At 37.8% G+C, this 18,491-nt stretch overlaps 6 protein-coding genes across 12 annotated transcripts in view; 2 read left to right on the top strand and 4 right to left on the bottom strand.

Moving 5' to 3' along the window:
* Positions 1-1,257: 1,257 nt before the first annotated feature.
* Positions 1,258-2,007, bottom strand: LOC116179210 (protein BUD31 homolog). The gene is made up of 3 exons (XM_031498930.1): positions 1,780-2,007; positions 1,441-1,730; positions 1,258-1,391 (listed from the first exon to the last, which is right to left on the bottom strand). The coding sequence occupies exons 1-3, from the start codon at positions 1,871-1,873 to the stop codon at positions 1,341-1,343; spliced, it is 435 nt and encodes a 144-aa protein (XP_031354790.1). The 5' UTR covers positions 1,874-2,007; the 3' UTR covers positions 1,258-1,340.
* Positions 2,008-3,607: 1,600 nt separating this feature from the next.
* LOC116179611 (28 kDa heat- and acid-stable phosphoprotein) lies at positions 3,608-4,625 on the top strand. Its single transcript, XM_031499414.1, has 3 exons — positions 3,608-3,765; positions 3,822-4,316; positions 4,370-4,625. Exons 1-3 carry the CDS (start codon positions 3,756-3,758, stop codon positions 4,429-4,431), a joined length of 567 nt encoding a protein of 188 aa, XP_031355274.1. The 5' UTR covers positions 3,608-3,755; the 3' UTR covers positions 4,432-4,625.
* Positions 4,626-6,727: 2,102 nt separating this feature from the next.
* Positions 6,728-9,635, bottom strand: LOC116178122 (succinate dehydrogenase [ubiquinone] flavoprotein subunit, mitochondrial-like). The gene is made up of 6 exons (XM_031497503.1): positions 8,670-9,635; positions 8,201-8,622; positions 7,844-8,147; positions 7,597-7,796; positions 7,354-7,551; positions 6,728-7,308 (listed from the first exon to the last, which is right to left on the bottom strand). The coding sequence occupies exons 1-6, from the start codon at positions 8,923-8,925 to the stop codon at positions 6,775-6,777; spliced, it is 1,914 nt and encodes a 637-aa protein (XP_031353363.1). The 5' UTR covers positions 8,926-9,635; the 3' UTR covers positions 6,728-6,774.
* Positions 9,636-10,316: 681 nt separating this feature from the next.
* LOC116178123 (protein penguin) lies at positions 10,317-12,993 on the top strand. Its single transcript, XM_031497505.1, has 5 exons — positions 10,317-11,502; positions 11,548-11,724; positions 12,237-12,468; positions 12,517-12,731; positions 12,782-12,993. Exons 1-5 carry the CDS (start codon positions 10,414-10,416, stop codon positions 12,956-12,958), a joined length of 1,890 nt encoding a protein of 629 aa, XP_031353365.1. The 5' UTR covers positions 10,317-10,413; the 3' UTR covers positions 12,959-12,993.
* Positions 12,994-13,444: 451 nt separating this feature from the next.
* On the bottom strand, positions 13,445-14,836 carry LOC116178124 (coiled-coil domain-containing protein 137). The gene is made up of 4 exons (XM_031497506.1): positions 14,693-14,836; positions 14,391-14,646; positions 14,064-14,345; positions 13,445-14,009 (listed from the first exon to the last, which is right to left on the bottom strand). The coding sequence occupies exons 1-4, from the start codon at positions 14,767-14,769 to the stop codon at positions 13,794-13,796; spliced, it is 831 nt and encodes a 276-aa protein (XP_031353366.1). The 5' UTR covers positions 14,770-14,836; the 3' UTR covers positions 13,445-13,793.
* Positions 14,837-17,872: 3,036 nt separating this feature from the next.
* LOC116177635 overlaps positions 17,873-18,491 on the bottom strand; it is an 84,912-nt gene continuing 84,293 nt past the window's right edge. For all 7 annotated transcript variants that reach the window (XM_031496648.1, XM_031496645.1, XM_031496650.1 and 4 more), the window contains one exon: positions 17,873-18,330. The gene's annotated coding sequence lies outside the window, so the exon portion shown is untranslated. The remainder of the gene's footprint in view (positions 18,331-18,491) is intronic.

The raw sequence follows: 18,491 nt of genomic DNA, 5'->3' as shown, positions 1-18,491 counted from the left end.
GATACAGCATGATTAATAAATATAAATATCAGTATCTTATCTGTATGAATAATGAATATGACAACGGTTTTCACAACTTCAGCATAATAAGTTTGATCTATCTTAAACTTGGCAACAGGGTTATTGCAAAAAACAGCAATTCGTTATGCATAAAATTGACAGATGTTCTATTTAAAAATAGGATGAACACTCTCCTGTCACAAAACGTTCAAAAAATTCAAATTACAAAAGAATTGAGATTGGCCACGATTCTCTTTAAAATATTCAATGATTTTTTAAAAAAACTCGAAATCTTAGACTTTGAATTTCCAAGATTCAAGAAAAAAGTAATGAAAGCCACTACTTAGATCCCTGATCAAACAATTTTCAAATATTCCAAGGATTTAAACAATTCATGTTTGTAATTGTAATTGAATCCAACTAAGTTCAAAAAATTTAAATTTAAAAAAAATTGCAAATCTAGAAATTGGAATCAGTAGAAAATCAATGTTCCACATTCCAAAAAAAAAAAGAATCATGCTGCTAGATCCAACAATGCAAAAAATCCAAAGATGTAAAAATCTGCAATTCAAGTGGGAAAAGACACCTATGAAAGGCACGTTCAGAAGTATCCATCAGTAGATGGCGCCAGTCTAACTTGCCCGCCAATTGTTTAAAAGTTTCTTTTCCACTGAATTTATGTGCCATTTTATGAAAAAAATAAAGAATACGCCAATAATCAGCCTTCACAGGTTATGACAGCGAGACATCGACTGGCGCCAACGTGTTCAGACATTGCCTAAAACACTGGCATGGGTGTACGGAGGTTGGCAGCCACTGGCAAGAAAATTAGATGCAATTCGCTCCAGTGCTGGTGGCTAGCACTGGACTGGCACGAAAAAAAATTTAATTCACATGATGCCAGTGCCGGGAGGTCAGTGACACTGGCGCCAGCTACTGGATCCGTCTAAACGCGCCTTTACATTTGAATTTTTCCAATTGGACTACGTGATTCTTATGAACTAAGTTCCAAGAACGTGGATGTGTCCAGCAATACAATTTTTTATAGGGTGGACACGCCCTCAGTCAGAACATTTTTTATATAAATACTTACGTAGCTGAGATCCTTAAAAGACGACTTACACCTAATGGGTAAAAGAGTATATTTAAATTGTGAACTGAATTCACAAATTCTGAGTTTGGCTTCTACATGTTTCCAAAATAAATATTTTTGAATTTGCCCAGACAAATAGTACCTACTTAAAGAAGACCTCCAGCAAATGTCCACGGTTATTAGTTTATTAGTAACGCATCCTTAACATAAATAATTTAATACGAGTAACAAATTCTCATTGTCCACATTAACCAGAACAGCCTCTACATCCGCAGTGAACGCATTCGACAATACGACCCTTAAAAAAAACCAGTTAAAATCGCGGACTAGCCGCACGGACAACCTACCTCCTCCAGTTTTCCCTTGGGCACTCTACAGATGCAATTCGTACCGAAATTCGTGTCACGCGTCTGTATGCAACGTAAACAGCACAAATTTTCGTAACCCTGCTTCTTCCATTTGGCAATCAAGTTCCTATCGGCGATATTTTCGGTAAGGCAATACTCGTACAGCTCGCGACTGATCGCTTTTCTTCGATAAAATAGATCGTAAATATAGCGAGACTTCTGATGGTGTATTTTGAAAATCGGCCAGAGGGATTCTTGCTTACGTTTGCCTTCGTGCGATTCGGTTTCGGCTGAAAAAAGCGATGAAATGTGGGGTTTTTCGGGCGTTAAAAACTGCACCTTCTCTCATTTTCTGTTCCAGTTCGTCAAGGGTCGGTTCGATTAATTCCCATCCTTCGGGTGGGGATTTTTTGCTTCTCCTAACTTTGGGCATATTTTTGGGTTAAAGTACTTTTAGCGAAGCTTTATACGGAAATCATTGTCGATTTTCTTACAAATTTTATTAGTTGTTTGTGTAAATTTGTTGAGGTTATGTTTTCTTTCACACATTAATGGCAACCTTGAAACGTGAAAAAACTAAAGAATCTTTCTTTAGTTCTGTCTTATATACAAGGCGAATCATTGGAAAAGTAAAATGCTCAGGTTTCTACGGTCCTTTTCAAATTATCTTAATCCTTTACATTCGTAACATCCTTCGTGTTCTTCTACTTCTCTAATTCATCACATCTTTCAAAATGTTGCTTGCTGCCTTTCTTAAACCATTTGAATAGCCCGAACTCTTCAGATCATTCGTATTCTTTGTAATCTTTCAGTGTTTTCAAGGTCTTCAGATATTTCAGACTGCAGATTGTTCGGTTTATTTCAAATGTTGTATTTCTTCACATTTTTCCGATGTTCTATAATTTAGGTTCATTAGACTATCCCATTTATATACCAGTGCTTCGGGTTCTATAGTTCTTCAAATTTTTCAATTCTTACGATTCTTTCATTTTTCTGATTTTTCAATTCCTTCGGCTTTATCAAATCCTTCAAAATCCTCAGACCTATCAAGTTTTCACATTCTATACTTATGACTTCTTTAAAATAAGTCGGATTTTTCAAGTTTTTCCTATATTTCGGTTTCTTCAGGCTTTTCAAGTTATTGAGATTCTCCAAATTCGCGGAAGCTTCGAGATTCTTTGGATGCCTTTTTCAATTCTTAAAAATCCTAATATCACTTGAATGCATCCGCTCCATTGAATTTTTTTAATTTGATTGTTGGGCTTGGAATGCTTCGGATTCTTCAATACATCATTCGAAAATTTATATTTCTTCGCCTTTTTCTATTCCTTTTGAACTTTTTTAATTCATTCGATTCTTCGATTCTTTATAGTTGAATTAATCAAATTTGTCTTTCTTATATTTTGTCTTGAATGCCTACGTATTTTGAATCTCATGAATTGGTAGTTGTTGGTTCTTTTGGATTTTCAAAGACTCTCAGGATCTTCGGGTAGCTTATTGTACCTCACGAGGATGTAAATTCCCTTTACTAATTGTACTTTGTGTCGAATTTTTTGAGCTGCCGTGAAGGGAATGATGCGAAAGGGTAGCAGCCCAGTATCTCGAAGCAAAAACCCAGTACAGTTTTTCATAACCGAACCACTCCAAAAAAGCGTATTTTCTTCCCATTGCGTTTCGAAAAGAAAACATGGGTAACATACTTTCTTGTTCGGATCATTTCAGTGGACATTTTTTAATTAAGGCTCTTTTTTCATTTCTTATACAATACCCACTCACTCAGGCGTAGTGTAAATAAAACAGAAAAAAACCTTAAATTTAATCAGGCGGCTTATGAGATTGGGAATGAGGGGCGATCGTTCAATTTTTGTAAATCAGAACAAGGAAAGAGAAAGTGGTCATCAAACGAGTCTTGATGAAAATATTATAAAGCTTTGTATTAATCTACTGAGTCAAAATTCCAGCTGCCATTAAAGGAACGACAAATGTATTAGTCGTCAGAAAGCACGTTCAGAAATATTTGTGCCTTTTGTTTAATAAGAATTGAAATTATAACAATAAACGATCTTGATAAGAATGTGTTACATGTGTGGCATTTCTTATGAATCGTGTAGCACCCTGTATACAAAATTTTGTTGCATTGTGTGGCACGTGGATAGTCCTTAGGTTGGCACTATTGATATAACCAACATTTTTCTTGTTCCTGTTTTATCTGTAGGTACCAAAACCCGAATTTTTGTTTTGTCCCCTTCGATTAGAACATACAGAGCTTTTTGTAATCGTCAGGCATTAAATTATATAATAGCCACAATTATAAAATGCCACGAGGTAAAAATTGACAACTTTCTCTCCCCAAACTAAGTCTAACCAAACACTTCCTGCAGGCAAATTTACAAGTCACAAAGGACGTAATCGACGTTTCACCAACCCCGAAGAACTAGAAGAGGAGCGCAGAAGGGACGAACAGAAAAAATGGCGCAAACAAAAGAACGAGAGCGGTAGCGACGAGGAGGAGGAAGCGACCGGTAGCGGCGACAAACGAATTAGCGAAGAGGGCTCGTCGGGTAGCGAGGATGAGAGTAGTGACGAGGACGATTCCAAAGTTAAGGGCGTATCTAATTTAATAGAAATAGAGAATCCGAACAGGGCGCAGAGGAAAAGTAAGAAAATAACCACGCTTAAGGCGGATGCCGAACCCGAAAAACCCCAATTATCTAGACGCGAACGCGAAGAAATCGAAAAGCAAAGGGCGCAGGCTCACTATCAGAAACTTCACGCCGAAGGCAAGACTGATCAGGCGCGTGCCGACCTTGCCAGGCTCGCTATTATTAGGCAACAAAGAGAAGAGGCGCAGAAACGTAGAGAAATAGAAAAGAAAGGTTTGTTGTAAATGATTTATTTCTAGACGCTAAAAGCAAATTCTTACTTTCAGAAAAAGAAGAGGCAGCGAAACAGAAAACTGCACAAACGCAAAAAGCTTTGGGCAAGAAATAACGTGTTAAGTTTTAGTGCTTGCAATAATCATGGATATTACTTTATTACGATTTTTTTTTATTGTACTTTTATCTGTTTCTGAATAACAAAATCAGTGTTTAAGTGTACCTATTTTATACTTGTAAGTACAAATTAAAGAAATCTATTGGCATTGTTCATCAAATGCTTTCTCGACATATACTTGTTTAACAGTTTCAATTTTATTATACTATCATTTATCCTTTTTCTATTTCTAAATACATACATTTTGTCTGGTTTTTATCTATGAACTTTCTAACTAGTCACAGGGAAAACTTAAAAACGGTGAGTATTCAGCATCCATGTAATCTACAAAAAGCTGTTATATTAACTGCAAAATACCTACTCCTTGACCCAGTTTTGTATCAGAGAGGTCTACCCACGAACTTATAAATTAAGATGGACTGCTAATGCTGAATTGACAAATGACACCTACATGGGGGCAGCCATGATGTGCTCTCACTTGGCGCGAAATTCAAATCAACTAATAAACAAGCATTAACTTCACGTTTTCTAAATAAATTACTATGACACATGTCATTTTCCAAGGCTGCCAATAGTCTCAAAACTTGAGCACTAGGAAAATTCCCCTAGAAAATAACTAAAAAGTGCACATCATGGCCGCGCCCACGCTAGGGCCATTTCTACCGCTATGCAACTGTTTGATCAGCAGTCCATCTTAATTTATAAGTTCGTGGGTCTACCGTGTCACATGTGTAATCCATAAATAAACAAGTACTATGCGATCAAAAATGAGTTGCCGTCGAGTCACCTTTGGAATTTTTGTTTACATGGGAAATCGTACTTAACTTGAACTTCCAAAGGTGACTCGACAGCAACTCATTTTTGATCGCCCGTTATAAATTGTGCACAACTCTTGTGCAGATAAAGCGCATTTTTTACCGAAATAGCTTTTGTTTTGACATCACCAATGGATATATTTCTTGCAGACGTCTCAATCGCCCTTTGTGATACCCTCTTCCGACAATCCGTTCTTGAGGTCTAAGGGCATATACTCAATCACGATAAGAGGTCGAGGAGGAGGGTTATGGTTGGTAGAAATTAATTCCTTTCGTTGAGACCTTTCATTAGAGTACCATGAAGGATAAAACTACAAGTTCCACCCCCCCCCCCCGCAAGTTTTTAGCCTATTTTTCCATGGCACACTGTATGCAGCGCATTAAATTATATAACAGAAGAATTAAGTAGCGTAATTTAATCTTTTTCGTACTTCCGGGACTAAAGTAAGAACTTCACTCCTTTATGACAAGTACTGAAGTGTCACTTTTTGTCCCGCCGGGATTAAATTTAGACGAAATCCCGGAAGGATGAAATTACTAACAAGGCAATTTCAGTAGGTTGTTCCACATTTTGTATGCGGCACTACTTCTTAAACGCATCGTACTGCTGCTCATATAGTTTTTTGGATTTCGGTGGTATCAATTCTTTACCTACTTTGGCTGCTTTTTATCAATATCAAATACACCTTTGTCACCCACCACCAAAATTATGACACTAGCAATGACAGTTTTCCAAATTATTTTTGTTACCATAGCATAGGGATTGTCATACCAACGCAACGTTCCTATGGTAACTTGTTAAGCAGCGATTTTTTGAAAGAACCCGTTCTCTAACTCCATACATATTAAGTGTTTCGGTTTCGGAAGTACGAAAAATATCGTATATACCTTGCGACTGAAGTAGTGGTCTTAATCCCTCAGGTAAATTATGGCCCTCCCTTCGGTCGGGCCATAAACTTTACCTTCGGGATTAAAAGTACTACTTCAGTCCCGCGGTATATAATATACTATTTAATTTTTGTAGGGTTGCAAGCTTCATTTCGCTAGGGTTTAGGCAGCTTTATGTACGGGTATTAGAAAGTATACCGGTGTCAAAAAGAATCGATCAACCCCAAATTTTAGTAATCCTAGGTTTTTAAAAGTCCGTAAGTACGTTACAAAATGGCGATCATTTTTTCATGCGTCATCGGGGGGTTCTATACGCAAACCAAAATTGCTGAATTACGTGCTGCAAAAGCCTAGGAAATGCAAGATTACAAAATTAAACGCGTATGGGATGTAGATGTAGATGTAGATGTAGATTTTTGAATGGATTCGGTTGTGAGCCGGCGGCGGCGCACGTAGCGCTCAGTGCGAGTGATCAACCATTCGGGGTTTGGCTGTGCTAAAACTCAAGTCCAATTGGGTTTTCTCACCCCGTGAACGTCGAGTATTTGGTAAAAGAAGTAAAGTGTGATTTTCGTCTTGAATTTATAAACTTAAATGAGCAAAAATATAATTTGAAGACACAAAACTGAACAAAATTTTAATATTTGCGAAGTACTGGTGGAATCCAAGGCACGTCTTCGCGAAGCGTGTGGTCGATTACAGGTCGATACGATAGTTTACATTCGCCAGTTTCGTGATCCATAGTTGTAATGGTATGCTTTCTCCAATGGTCAGACAATGGTTTCTTTTCTTGAGCCTCGATGGGCTTTGAATAATCATACTCGTCCACTCTTAATGGATAGTCGTCTCTCGCGTGGGCGCCCCTAGATTCTTTTCGATTTGCTGCGCCAGTTGCTATTTGTACGGCACACAGCATGAGGTTTTTAAGTTCGAGGCCTTCAGTCAAATCCGAGTTCCAAATAAGTCCGCGATCTGTTACCTTCATATCGCACAAACGGCAGTAAAGTTCGACTATATCCTTCGCTCCCTTTTGTAGAGATTCCTCAATTCTAAACACGGCCATGTCGTCCTGCATAATTTTCTGCATCTCCAAGCGAAGTTGCGCCACCGATGTACAACCCTCCGCATACCTCACATTATCAAGAAGAGCTATAGACTCTTCCCCAATGTCCTAAAATATTCAATAATTTCGTAAAGTTGATGGCTAAACGCCTACCTTGCAAATATCTCCAATCTTGTCGCCAGGTTTACAATTGTTTCTAATGGCGTGGGCGCAAGCACGGCCAAATATGACGACTTCTAAAAGAGAATTGGCCCCTAACCGATTGGCACCGTGTACGCTGGCGCAAGCATTTTCTCCGCAAGCATACAATCCGGGCACTTTGCAGAAATCTTCGCCTTGTTTTGATAATACCTACAGAATTCGATTACCCAAACATACCGAGGAAACTTCATTTACCTCGCCCATATAAGTCGTAGGTATTCCTCCCATACAGTAATGAACAGTCGGTAATACCGGCACAGACTCTTTGGTAACATCCACTCCGGCGAAGATTTTTGCAGTCTCCGTAATGCCGGGAAGTCGTACTGTCAAAGTCTCTTTGGGAAGATGGTGCAGTTGCAGATGTATGTAGTCCTTGTTCTTGCCACATCCCCTCCCTAAAACGTGAGGTGCGGGCAATTGATCACAAAGTACAAGATTATACCCTCCCGAATTTCGATTGTCATTGCTCTAGATACAACATCTCTAGAAGCCAATTCCAAAGCGTTAGGGGCGTAGTTTTGCATAAACCGTTCCCCCTTTCCGTTAACCAGAAAACCACCCTCTCCTCTGCATCCTTCGGTCATCAGGCAACCGCTTCCGTATATTCCAGTTGGATGAAATTGAATAAATTCCATGTCTTGCATGTGCATTCCGGCACGTGTCAACATTCCGATACCGTCACCAGTACACATATGTGCACCCGTGCATTGGGCGTAAGTCCTTCCGAATCCACCAGTCGCGATTACCTATAATATATAGCGGGTGTTAGTTTGTAAAACAGCTCAAGTGTAGTAAGTACAGTGCTTTTAGCAAAAAATCGATGCAAAGTCCCATCGTCCATTGACAAAGCCACGACTCCAACGCAAGCACCCTTATGCATCATTATGTCAATTACGAAGTATTCGATGTAGTAATGGCAATCATACTTCAGAGATTCGCCGTAGAGCGTATGAAGCATACTATGTCCAGTCCGATCGGCCACAGCACAAGTTCTGGTAGCTATCCCTCCTGTTCCCCGATTAAGTGACTGTCCACCAAATTGGCGCTGGTAAATTTTTCCCTCTTTCGTACGCGAGAACGGCATACCGTAGTTCTCGAGCTCCAGTATCGCATTCGGCGCATTTTCGCACATGTAGTGAATAGCGTTCTGATCGCCTAGCCAATCCGAACCTTTCACGCTATCGTAAAAATGCCAATCCCAATGATCTTCGCCCATACTACCTATTGGACTAATTTTCCCTTTTAGTTCTTCACGCCGGCGTGCTTACCTATAGCGGCGTTGATGCCACCTTGAGCGGCGACGGTGTGCGATCGCGTGGGGAACATCTTCGTAATCACTGCCGTCTTGTAGCACGACGCCACCAAACCGAAAGCGGCTCGTAAACCGCCACCTCCGGCGCCCACAACCACGGCATCGTATATGTGATCGTAAACCGTATATGACGCGCTCGGTCCCGTTGCCTTCTTTGAGTATGCCTTATTTCTGCCGATGTGCAATAATCTTTTGATTAAGAAAGTGTTCATCTTAATTTGACGTTTTTCAAAAATCGGTTTTTGTTACTAACTTGATTTTGAAAGCAAGTCCATGTACGCATCCTGTCGTTACCATGGTTGCTGGAGCCGTCGACGGACCACTGCACATCGTTATTTATTATGGACGTGGTTTCCTTGGCCACTGTAAACGGCGGCCGTCGACGGCCCCAGCAAAACCGTACCTTTTACCCAGACACAAACAGTTGTAGAAGTTAGAACTAATATCCAGTACACAACTATACCAGAAGGGTGATAGTTGGCGATAGATACTTATACTTAGAACATTGAGCAGGTGGAAGATATGTCATGGCAACAGTGAATTTAACCCAAGGTTGCATAGTCGTACCTCAACAGATGGTCCTTACAGTTGAATTAAATTTGAGATTGAACTAAAATTAAAACCCTAAAAGAAATCAAAGGTAACCCCTCTTTTTGATACCCTAAAATGTACATACCTCTTAAATACGGGGGCTCATTACATTATAGATGAAGCAACAATTGTGGATGGAAAATTGTCGTATTGTTATACACAACCGAACCTAAAGAAAAAATACACTTCAATAAGTAAATGAAACGCAAATGGCGGTAAGTACTTACGATAAGGAAGGAAATACGCAAATTATATCCTCTCTACGGAGTTAAAAGTGAATCCGTTTACTAATTATACCAGAATGCCTAATTTAATGAATACAATTGCCAGAGATGAATAAAATATGGATGAAATATGGTTCTCGACAGAAAAGAAAGATGAAGGTCGACAATCGACAATCAAAAATCACGGCGCGGTAGAATGGCGTGGTTAAAATTTCAACAATAGATGGAGTCCGGAGACATATCCATGCTAAAACTTTCGTACTTCAAGGAATATCCCGTGCCAACAATTCCAACAATAGATGGAGTCCGGAGACATATCCATGCTAAAACTTTCCTACTTCAAGGAATATCCCTTGCCATCTCACGTGGAAACGCCGCCAGCATCAGACGCAACCTCCCAGATCGTCTTATAAGTAATTTAATTATTTTTATGGAACGTTGTGTTACATTAATCAGAGACATTATATTTGGAAAATTTTCACGTAAGAATAGTTTGATTTTGAACATTCCAATCAAAGGGCACTGGAAGGACCAAAAATTAAGTAATTACGTTCCAGTAGAACTTACCGAATTTTTTTGAAAGAATTTGTTGAAAGCTATTATATAAACAGCGGAAGATTTGTTGTTGTTTTTAGTGTCGTGGGACCTCCCTCGTGCGATTTGCTTGAAATCGGTGTCACCCCCGAGTAATAAACTTTTAACAAGCAGTAAGCCATGCAAGTGAGAAATTTCGTACTCATGATATGACACATCCTGTATATCATTTCACCACAATGAACCTCCATGTTTTCTGTACTCTGTGGTCTTTCCTAACCTCTTTTTTCACACGTGAAAATGTATTGAATTTGAATCACAACAGTTTAGAAGAATTTGATTGAAATTAAAATGATCAACAGCAAGAAAAGGGAGATTGAATCTGATTCATTAAAAGAGAAACCGAAAAAGAAACTAAAAACTAAGCAAGTGCAACCGAAAACCGACAGTGTTGAGGATGTGAAATCTACAGCTAAAACCTCGATCAGTAAGAAAAGGGAATCTGAGTCTAGTACCACAAAAGAAGCCCCAAAGAAGAAACTGAAAACTGAGCATGTTAAACCAAAAGGTAAGAGTGGATCTAAACGTCCCACTCAGACCACAACCGAAAAACCAGATTGGCGTAATTTTAAGCAAAAGAAGAAGGAATTACGATTGAAGCGTAAGCAAACTAATAAATTTTACGACACCATCGTGGAGGCGAAGAAAATTTTTGAAGTATTGCGACAGAGAAGCCTACGAGGAAACCTAGGCGAACGTAACAAATCAATTTCTAAGCTGCACGATCTGATTGTCGGCAAAGGCCAGTATTGCAAAGTGATTTTTGCGCATGACATGGCACGTATAGTCCAATTCTTGTTTAAGTTTGGCAATGAGAGTATTCGCAAGGCGATTTCCGACGAGCTCATACCCGTCACCGTGGAAATGTTGCATTCGAAATATGGCCGAAACTGTCTTAAGAGTATGCTCAAGTATGGGAACGGTGACATTCGTTCGGCGGCCATTAAGAAAATGTATGGTAACGCTGTGAAATTTTGCAGTCATCTGATTAGCGCGTCTGTGTTCGAGTACGCGTACTCTACGTGGGCCACGCCGCAACACAAGCATGATTTAATGCAAGAGTTTTTCGGAGATATTTATAAAAACGCAAAGGATCCCAGCGTGAAACATTTGAAAGACGTGTATAGAGACAGTCCGACCATGCGAGACGCCGCACTTCAGACTACCAAATCGAATTTACTGAAGGTACTAAATAAGGAGTTGTTAGATTCCGCCCTCGTACAAACCGTAATCTACCAGTACTTGTCAGAGTGTAACTCGGAGGATAAGGCTGAGCTTATAACTCAATTGGCTCCACATATTGTCGTCATAAGTAACAGTAGGGATGGTGCCCGTGCCGCTATGCAATGCATTTGGCACAGTACGAATAAGGAGAAAAAGGTTTGTAGACGCTTTCTGCTAATTTATTTATTAATCGATTTCTAGGTGATTATGAAAGCTGTCAAGGAACATATTACTGAGCTGTCGAAACATGAACACGGGCATTGTATGGTGATCACACTCCTGGATACCGTCGATGATACGGTGTTGTTAAACAAAATGATTATATCCCAATTGACGACTGATATTAATGAATTAGTGGCAGATGAACATTCTCGGAAGGTACAATTTTCTGTTTAGTCCAGGGAGGGAGAACAAAAAGGTCTCATACATGCTCCGAGACCTGATAGATGACTTGTGATTCATGTTTGTTTTTTGCATATATTTCGCACTCACTTTTCCGTGCTGTTGATGATAATGATCAATCTACAATTTTCCGCTTTCTTATAATCAAAGTTGTGATAGGAAACAACTGAATTTAATTTAGACGTTAAAAATAGCAAGCTTAGGACATCGCGGTAATTTCCATAGAAACAGCATTGTCAATTGTCATATGTTCTGAACTTCATTTTATATCGTACTCCGCGTCCCATTTGAAAAAATAATGAGAGTATTTGAATGCACAATCATTCGTTTTACTTTAGCTACCCTTACTATTAAAGAGCGGCTTAGCCTACTTATTCAAACCTATAAAACATCTGCATAAAATAAAGAAAATATTTTTTGCGCGTCATTGTTCTAGTACGTAATAATTAATGCAACTCTGCTAAATATTATCTAATTGATGTTTCCAGGTATTATTGTGGCTAATCGCCCCAGGCGATTCAGCACATTTTCATCCACAATTTATTCAAGAGTTAGATGCAGGCCGCACGGTTTCGACGAGCAAAAAGGACGTTACGCAACGGCGGCAAGAGCTCTTAAATTATGTAATATTTATGTTAACGAATGAAGTCATCGCAAAACCAGAATTTTGGCTCTCGACGCCGTCGGTAACGTTGGTTACTTTGGCGATTATAAAAGCCGGTAAGTCGCCGTCAGTGTCGTTTATTTGATCTACAATTTTGCGTTCAGCTCCAGATAACTTTCTCGGCGACATTCTGGGCGCAGTTGCAAAAACGGTCACGAATATCGAATGGTGCATTGAAAAGGAAGGCGAGCAGTTAGCGGTCGAGAGTCCCGCTTTGCACATGATGCTGAAAAAATTGTTGCAACACGATAAGACACTTGCAGCAGACGGCAAGGTAACCTTTGGGAAGACACTGCTCGCAGAGATATCATCCGAAACGGTGGGTTTAGTTTTAGATTTTTGCCTCGGATTTAATTTCTTTTATTTTAGATGCAAAAATGGTTAACTTTGAATCGCGGCTGTTTTCTTTTAGTCGCCCTCTACGAAAACAGTACGAATGAGGAACAGGATGAGTTGAAATCAAAATTGAATGCACATTTAAAAATATTGGAGAAGCAAAAGACTGCGGGTGCAAAAATTTTAATTAAAAAGCTAAAAGAAAGATAAAGTTATACTTACTCTATAATAAATCGGTTACTGTATTTTGATTTTTATTTATGTGTACAATTAGCACAGACTTTAAGATACAACACTTTGTTAAGTTATGCTTATCGTGAGTTGCGTAATTACACTGATCACGATCATGAATTTGTAACCTGCATTTGATTATTTATGCATTTCCTCTTACATTTTGTTGCTGTAGTTGGCTATACCGGGGTTTTTGTCCCGTAGAAGGTTTCCCTGGTATTGTCTCGTGTGCACAAAATTCTGCATTTTATTTCATTCCCCTCCCGATTATGTCTTACGCTCCAACTAATAAAGGAACCGATTACACAATGTAGGAGTTCATCAATCATAGCAACAATATTCAAATTAATTAACATGGCAGCAAGATCTTCATTTGTTTTAAGAAGTTATATTGAATGCATAAAATTAGGCGCACTTCAGAAGAGATTTATTTAAAGGTAGACAAAGGGAAAAACAATACACGCATAAATATATCTGTATATAATTTGTTAGAAGTAGAATAATTTAAAAGAATTAGGGTGTCTTATTGGTTTTTGCATATTTTTTCTAACAGTGTGTAATTATTTTATAAATACCTATAACTATAACAACCCTTTCCAGAACAAACAAAGTAACAAGTACAGCAAATTAGTTCTTCCAGCACCAGTATTGAGCAAACTAAAATTTGGTACAAAACCAACAAAATTATTTGGCGCCCAACATGGAGCATATATGGTAGGCACCCCTTTCGATAACTTGTCTACTTGTGCAGTGGAATGACCAAAAAAATATTAAAGCAAAATTATAATTTATTTTGTAATTTACAATGTTTGCCTTAATCTCCCTTTTGCCTTTTGCTTTTCAGCATTCTATACGCATTAATAATTTCGGTTTGTTGTTTCTCCATTTTTCTTCTCAAAGCATTTGGCAGATTTTTTCGTTTACCCTTTTTGTCAATAACTTTACTTGCAGTTCCTTTTTTGTCAATAGTTTTACTTCTATCATTTTTATCATCAACTATCGTCTTCAATAGCAAGTTTTTTCTGCCAGGCTAATCAAGAAATCGCAACCTAAATGAAAGTATCTAAACTGTTCACAATCTTACCCGAGCAGCACCTCCTTCCTTCGATGCATATCTTGGCTTAACTAAATTAGGCGGCGCGTGCACAATCTCTCCAAACTTGATATTATCCTTCTTACTCGCGAAATCAACCTCGTCGCGTGATTCACGCTCCTGCTGTTTTTGCAAACGTTTCATTTTACGTTTCTGCGATTTGGTTACTTTAGGCTTAAGAAGTTCTTCTTCCAATTTCTTCAGCTTGCCGTCACGTTTACGTTTCCGATTGTTCACCGCTTCATCTTCGTCTCTCTCAGTGAAATTTTCAATCTTAAAGAACGGCTAAGAATGAGAATTCCAAACTGAGCTACTTACTTCGCCAGTTTTATCGTTTCGTGTAAAATCGAGGTGGCGATTTTCTTCTATGATATCGTCACAGATGCTTTCAACGCGACTAAGGTAGTCTCTTTCCGATTCTCCTTTTTCCCGTTCGATATTGAACTGGTTTCGCTTCTTTTTCGGCTTCCTCTGTTCTGAACTCTTTTTCTTTAAGGCGATTAAACGATTTAGACTTCTAGGAATTTCTTGTACGTCTGGATTTACAGGGGGAGCGTTAATTTTCCCTTTAAGGCTATAATGGCTATTAGATCATAGGAGTGTGAAATAACAATCCTTACCTTTGAAGCCTTAATTCCCGTTGCTTTTCCGGGTCTCGCACACCCCTATGCTTCTTTCCGGGTATTTTTCGTCCCATGTTTTTAAAAATGAGTACAACATAACCTCAAAACAGTTGAACATAACCTTTCACTACCACACATTTTGGCATATATATAAGAGTATATATATGCATTTTGGTTACGTTCTATTTTACGAGGGCGCATTCTATTACCTCAGTTTTAGTAACAGGAGAAGGCGAAATAAATTTAAAACGTAAAAGTGTAAATGGCTACATGAAATCTATGAAAAAATAGTTTTTATAGATTCCTTGCTTCTTTAAGTATTTCCTGCATAGCTAAATGAATGATTCTAAGGATTGTTTAGAAGATTAATCATTTCACTACCAACAAGACAACTCCTCATTACAGCTTTGAATATAAAAAGTATTATATTCTAAGATTACGGTTTATTTCTACTTATATGAGAACTTTATACGTTTCACTTTTCCTCTGTAAAGGTACCTTCACACTATCATACCTCTCATGCGATTTGTCATATGATAAGCATTCAGATTTGTGTTTACACTATACTATTTTGGGTATTTTGGCTGTCATAAGACAAATCATAAGGAAAAATATGGAAATAATACGTAAATCGTGGAATAAGGATGTTTCTATTTCTCCATGACAAATGACATGACTTATTTTAAATATCCAAAGTGATCCCGCCCTTTTATGGTTACTTTTGGCATTTTACTGTTGTACTTATCTGAAAAGGCTGAATACTTGAGTAAACCAGTAAACTTTTGATTATATCATTGATTATAGGTGTGTATAATCAATGATTATGGGTATATTAGTTACTAATGCAAGAATAAATTACCTACATAAACAATAAATCGAGCAATAAATATTTACGAGCATATTGGTATTTGGTTGTCTGGTTGTAGTGGTGTTTTCAGACACACATCATCAAATAGTGTCTTGATTGGTAATTAACCCTTCAAATGTTTGGGGTAATCTTTCAAATAAGAGTACACTCATCCTTAATGTCGACCAAGGGGACGACTCTGTTTGCTTTGTTAATGAAACGCATAACGGAGAAATTATTTTTAAAATAATTGTTAAACTTTTTTCCTTAAAAATGTAGTATGATTTTTGAGGCACTTTAGAAGTTCACCTATTTGTGCTTTACAGGTGATTTTTTTGAGTTCTAAGTTAGCCTGAAGGTACTTTTTTGTTGAATACTTATTGTGATAATTAGCGATCTATTTTAATACAGAAGTTAACCGCACAAAATTGCTTATTTGCCATTTATTTAAAATTTTGCGGGATCCCGCAAATACCGGGTTCCCGCGGGATTAACATCTAACGATCCCGCAAATACCGGGATTGAGATTTTGTTGCGGGATTGCATTCCCTAGCTGTAACTTTTGAACTAGTAGCCCAATCTTGGAACTGTTTGAAATTATGGATTCTACAGGCCACGTTCTATAAGAAAAATTTTTTCCCGGGACGATCTGAGCCAATTTTTTTTTCGGGGCAAAAAAAGGCTGTGTATAACCTTCATTTTTTCCAAAAATCGACTGCACCAAAATTTCTCGGGAAAACACTTTTTCTTATTAATTTTGGTGCGTAGAATCCAAAACAATTCGTACTTTTTCGAACAGACTTCTCAATCAAAAGTTATAGACTAGAAACCAATTTCGAGAGAAAATTCAAAGGGCTGTAACTTTTGAACTAGTAGCGCAATCTTTGAACTTGGAACATTTTAATTTAGAGAAGTTATATATGGTTTCGTAGCTTCTTGTATTAAAGTCATATGAAAAACCTGTCAAGTGTAAATTAAAACATTAAAACTCTTATGAAAAATATGTTGGTAGTAAATATCATATAACATACCTATCATATAAAAAATCATGTGAGATATATTATAGTGTAAAGGTACCTTAACACTTTAACAGTTTCTCTTTATAAAAGAAGGCAGAGGTCGGATGACTCAACATATCGACCCAACCGCAGACGAAGAAGGGCACACCACAGCTCTAACCAAAGGCCAGTATAAAAGGTTGGAGCACAGCCCTTCTGGGTCTGCTTCCCCTAGATCTCCATGGAACGTGAAAGAGATGGTCGCCATGCAAAAGAAGCCTTCAAGGAACCTTATCGTTACGTATAGCCTGGTGCGCTTTTGCACAGGGCTTCCAACGTCCTTTTGGTTTATTTGTGTGTTGTGGCTTGAGTGACGTTGTGCAGTCCGTCGACGCTAGTCAGTGAGGTAGTAGAAAGGGCCCGAATTTGAGGCCTATGTACGGGTGTCGTAATCCAAAATCCAGACCACCCCAACATATTACTGTAATAATTTAATACAATGCTGTAAGTCCTGTGGAGTGGTCGGACAAATCTGTGTGAATATGCCATACACGAAAAGTGAAAAGTGATTTTAACTATGTCCTAACTTTGCTTCGTTTTCTAGATACAGGGTGTAAAGTTTTAAAAAAATTGGCTTTTTATCAATTATTCAAAAACCTTTCAGCGGATTTAAATAAAATTTAGTAGGCTTATTTGTCGTCACACGAGCCTTCCTTTATTGGGAATAAAATAAATAAAAATCGATATTTAAAAAAAATTTTACACCCTGTATCTAGAAAACAAAGCAAGTTAGGACATACGATTATATGAAAAAAATTTCTTATTTTTGGCTGGTAAATAGGTCCTTAAAATCTTTGCACTCAATTTTGAATCACCCTGTATAATGACGAGTATTAGGGGATAAGAATTGGTGGAGGTTCCTTTTCACCCCATCCCCAGGCAGGAAGAAGTCTCCGTTTCGCAAATAAAATCAGCGATTTCGATTACACTTTTTGAACCTTAGGCCCATTGAGGGATGTCAGGTTTCAGAAAATTCATTATAAATTCAGAACATTTGACGATGTGTTTTACATTGATTTTTGGCATGACTTATCAGGACCTTCAAAACTATTGATGATCTTTCCAGAACTAAAAAAAACTTTGGACACAGTTAAGGACTGCGTGAAGTTCCTCTTTTGAAGACTTCATTGTTGAAACTCTTACCAAGATTTATGAAGAAGTCTTAGACCTTTATGGGAGGCCTTTTAATTGAAATATTTTGTAAATTGGAGATTGAAAGTAACCAAAGAAAAGTCTTTCTGGAAATCTGTGGGACTATTTCGGATACCTAAAAATTATTAATAATTTTATTTAAAAATAATAAATAATTACTACAGGCACATATTGGTATAACAATATTCACAATATATTTTATTTATGTGACTAATATAGAACTGAGTTCAGTGAGCAACGAACATTCCAATAAAATTTAAATGTACATATACAATACAATTATTAAAAAGAGTTATTAATACTTAGCATTTCTCCTTAGTGGTTGTTACAAACTAAAAAGATTTTGTTCTAAATGCATAATATACATAAAAATCACAATTGGTAGCAACTTTATAATCATTTAAATACCCTCCAAAGTAACACTAATTGCGAAAATGGAGTTGGTATACGACTATAACAGAAAGCAAAACTAACATTCACACATTTCAAAAAGAAAAACGGTGATTTGACGTAGATTACGACATCTTGTACAGAAAAAAACGTTATCAACATCGTTTACAAATCTGACTGACCTGGACCTAAAACGAAAGAACGAGATTAATATAGTCACATAAGTCAGGAAGGGAAAATTCAAACGATTTCAATATTTACTTGCATTTGATATCCATTTTTGGTTCATGAAAGTGACAATGACAAAAATGCAGTACCTAGTTCACAAAACTCATGCAATGAATCATAT

Source organism: Photinus pyralis, unplaced genomic scaffold (genome assembly GCF_008802855.1).
Source record: "Photinus pyralis isolate 1611_PpyrPB1 unplaced genomic scaffold, Ppyr1.3 Ppyr1.4_LG8, whole genome shotgun sequence".
NCBI classification, from domain to species: domain Eukaryota; kingdom Metazoa; phylum Arthropoda; class Insecta; order Coleoptera; family Lampyridae; genus Photinus; species Photinus pyralis.
Note: the sequence above shows the minus strand (reverse complement) of the source record. Positions and strands in the feature narration are given on the sequence as shown.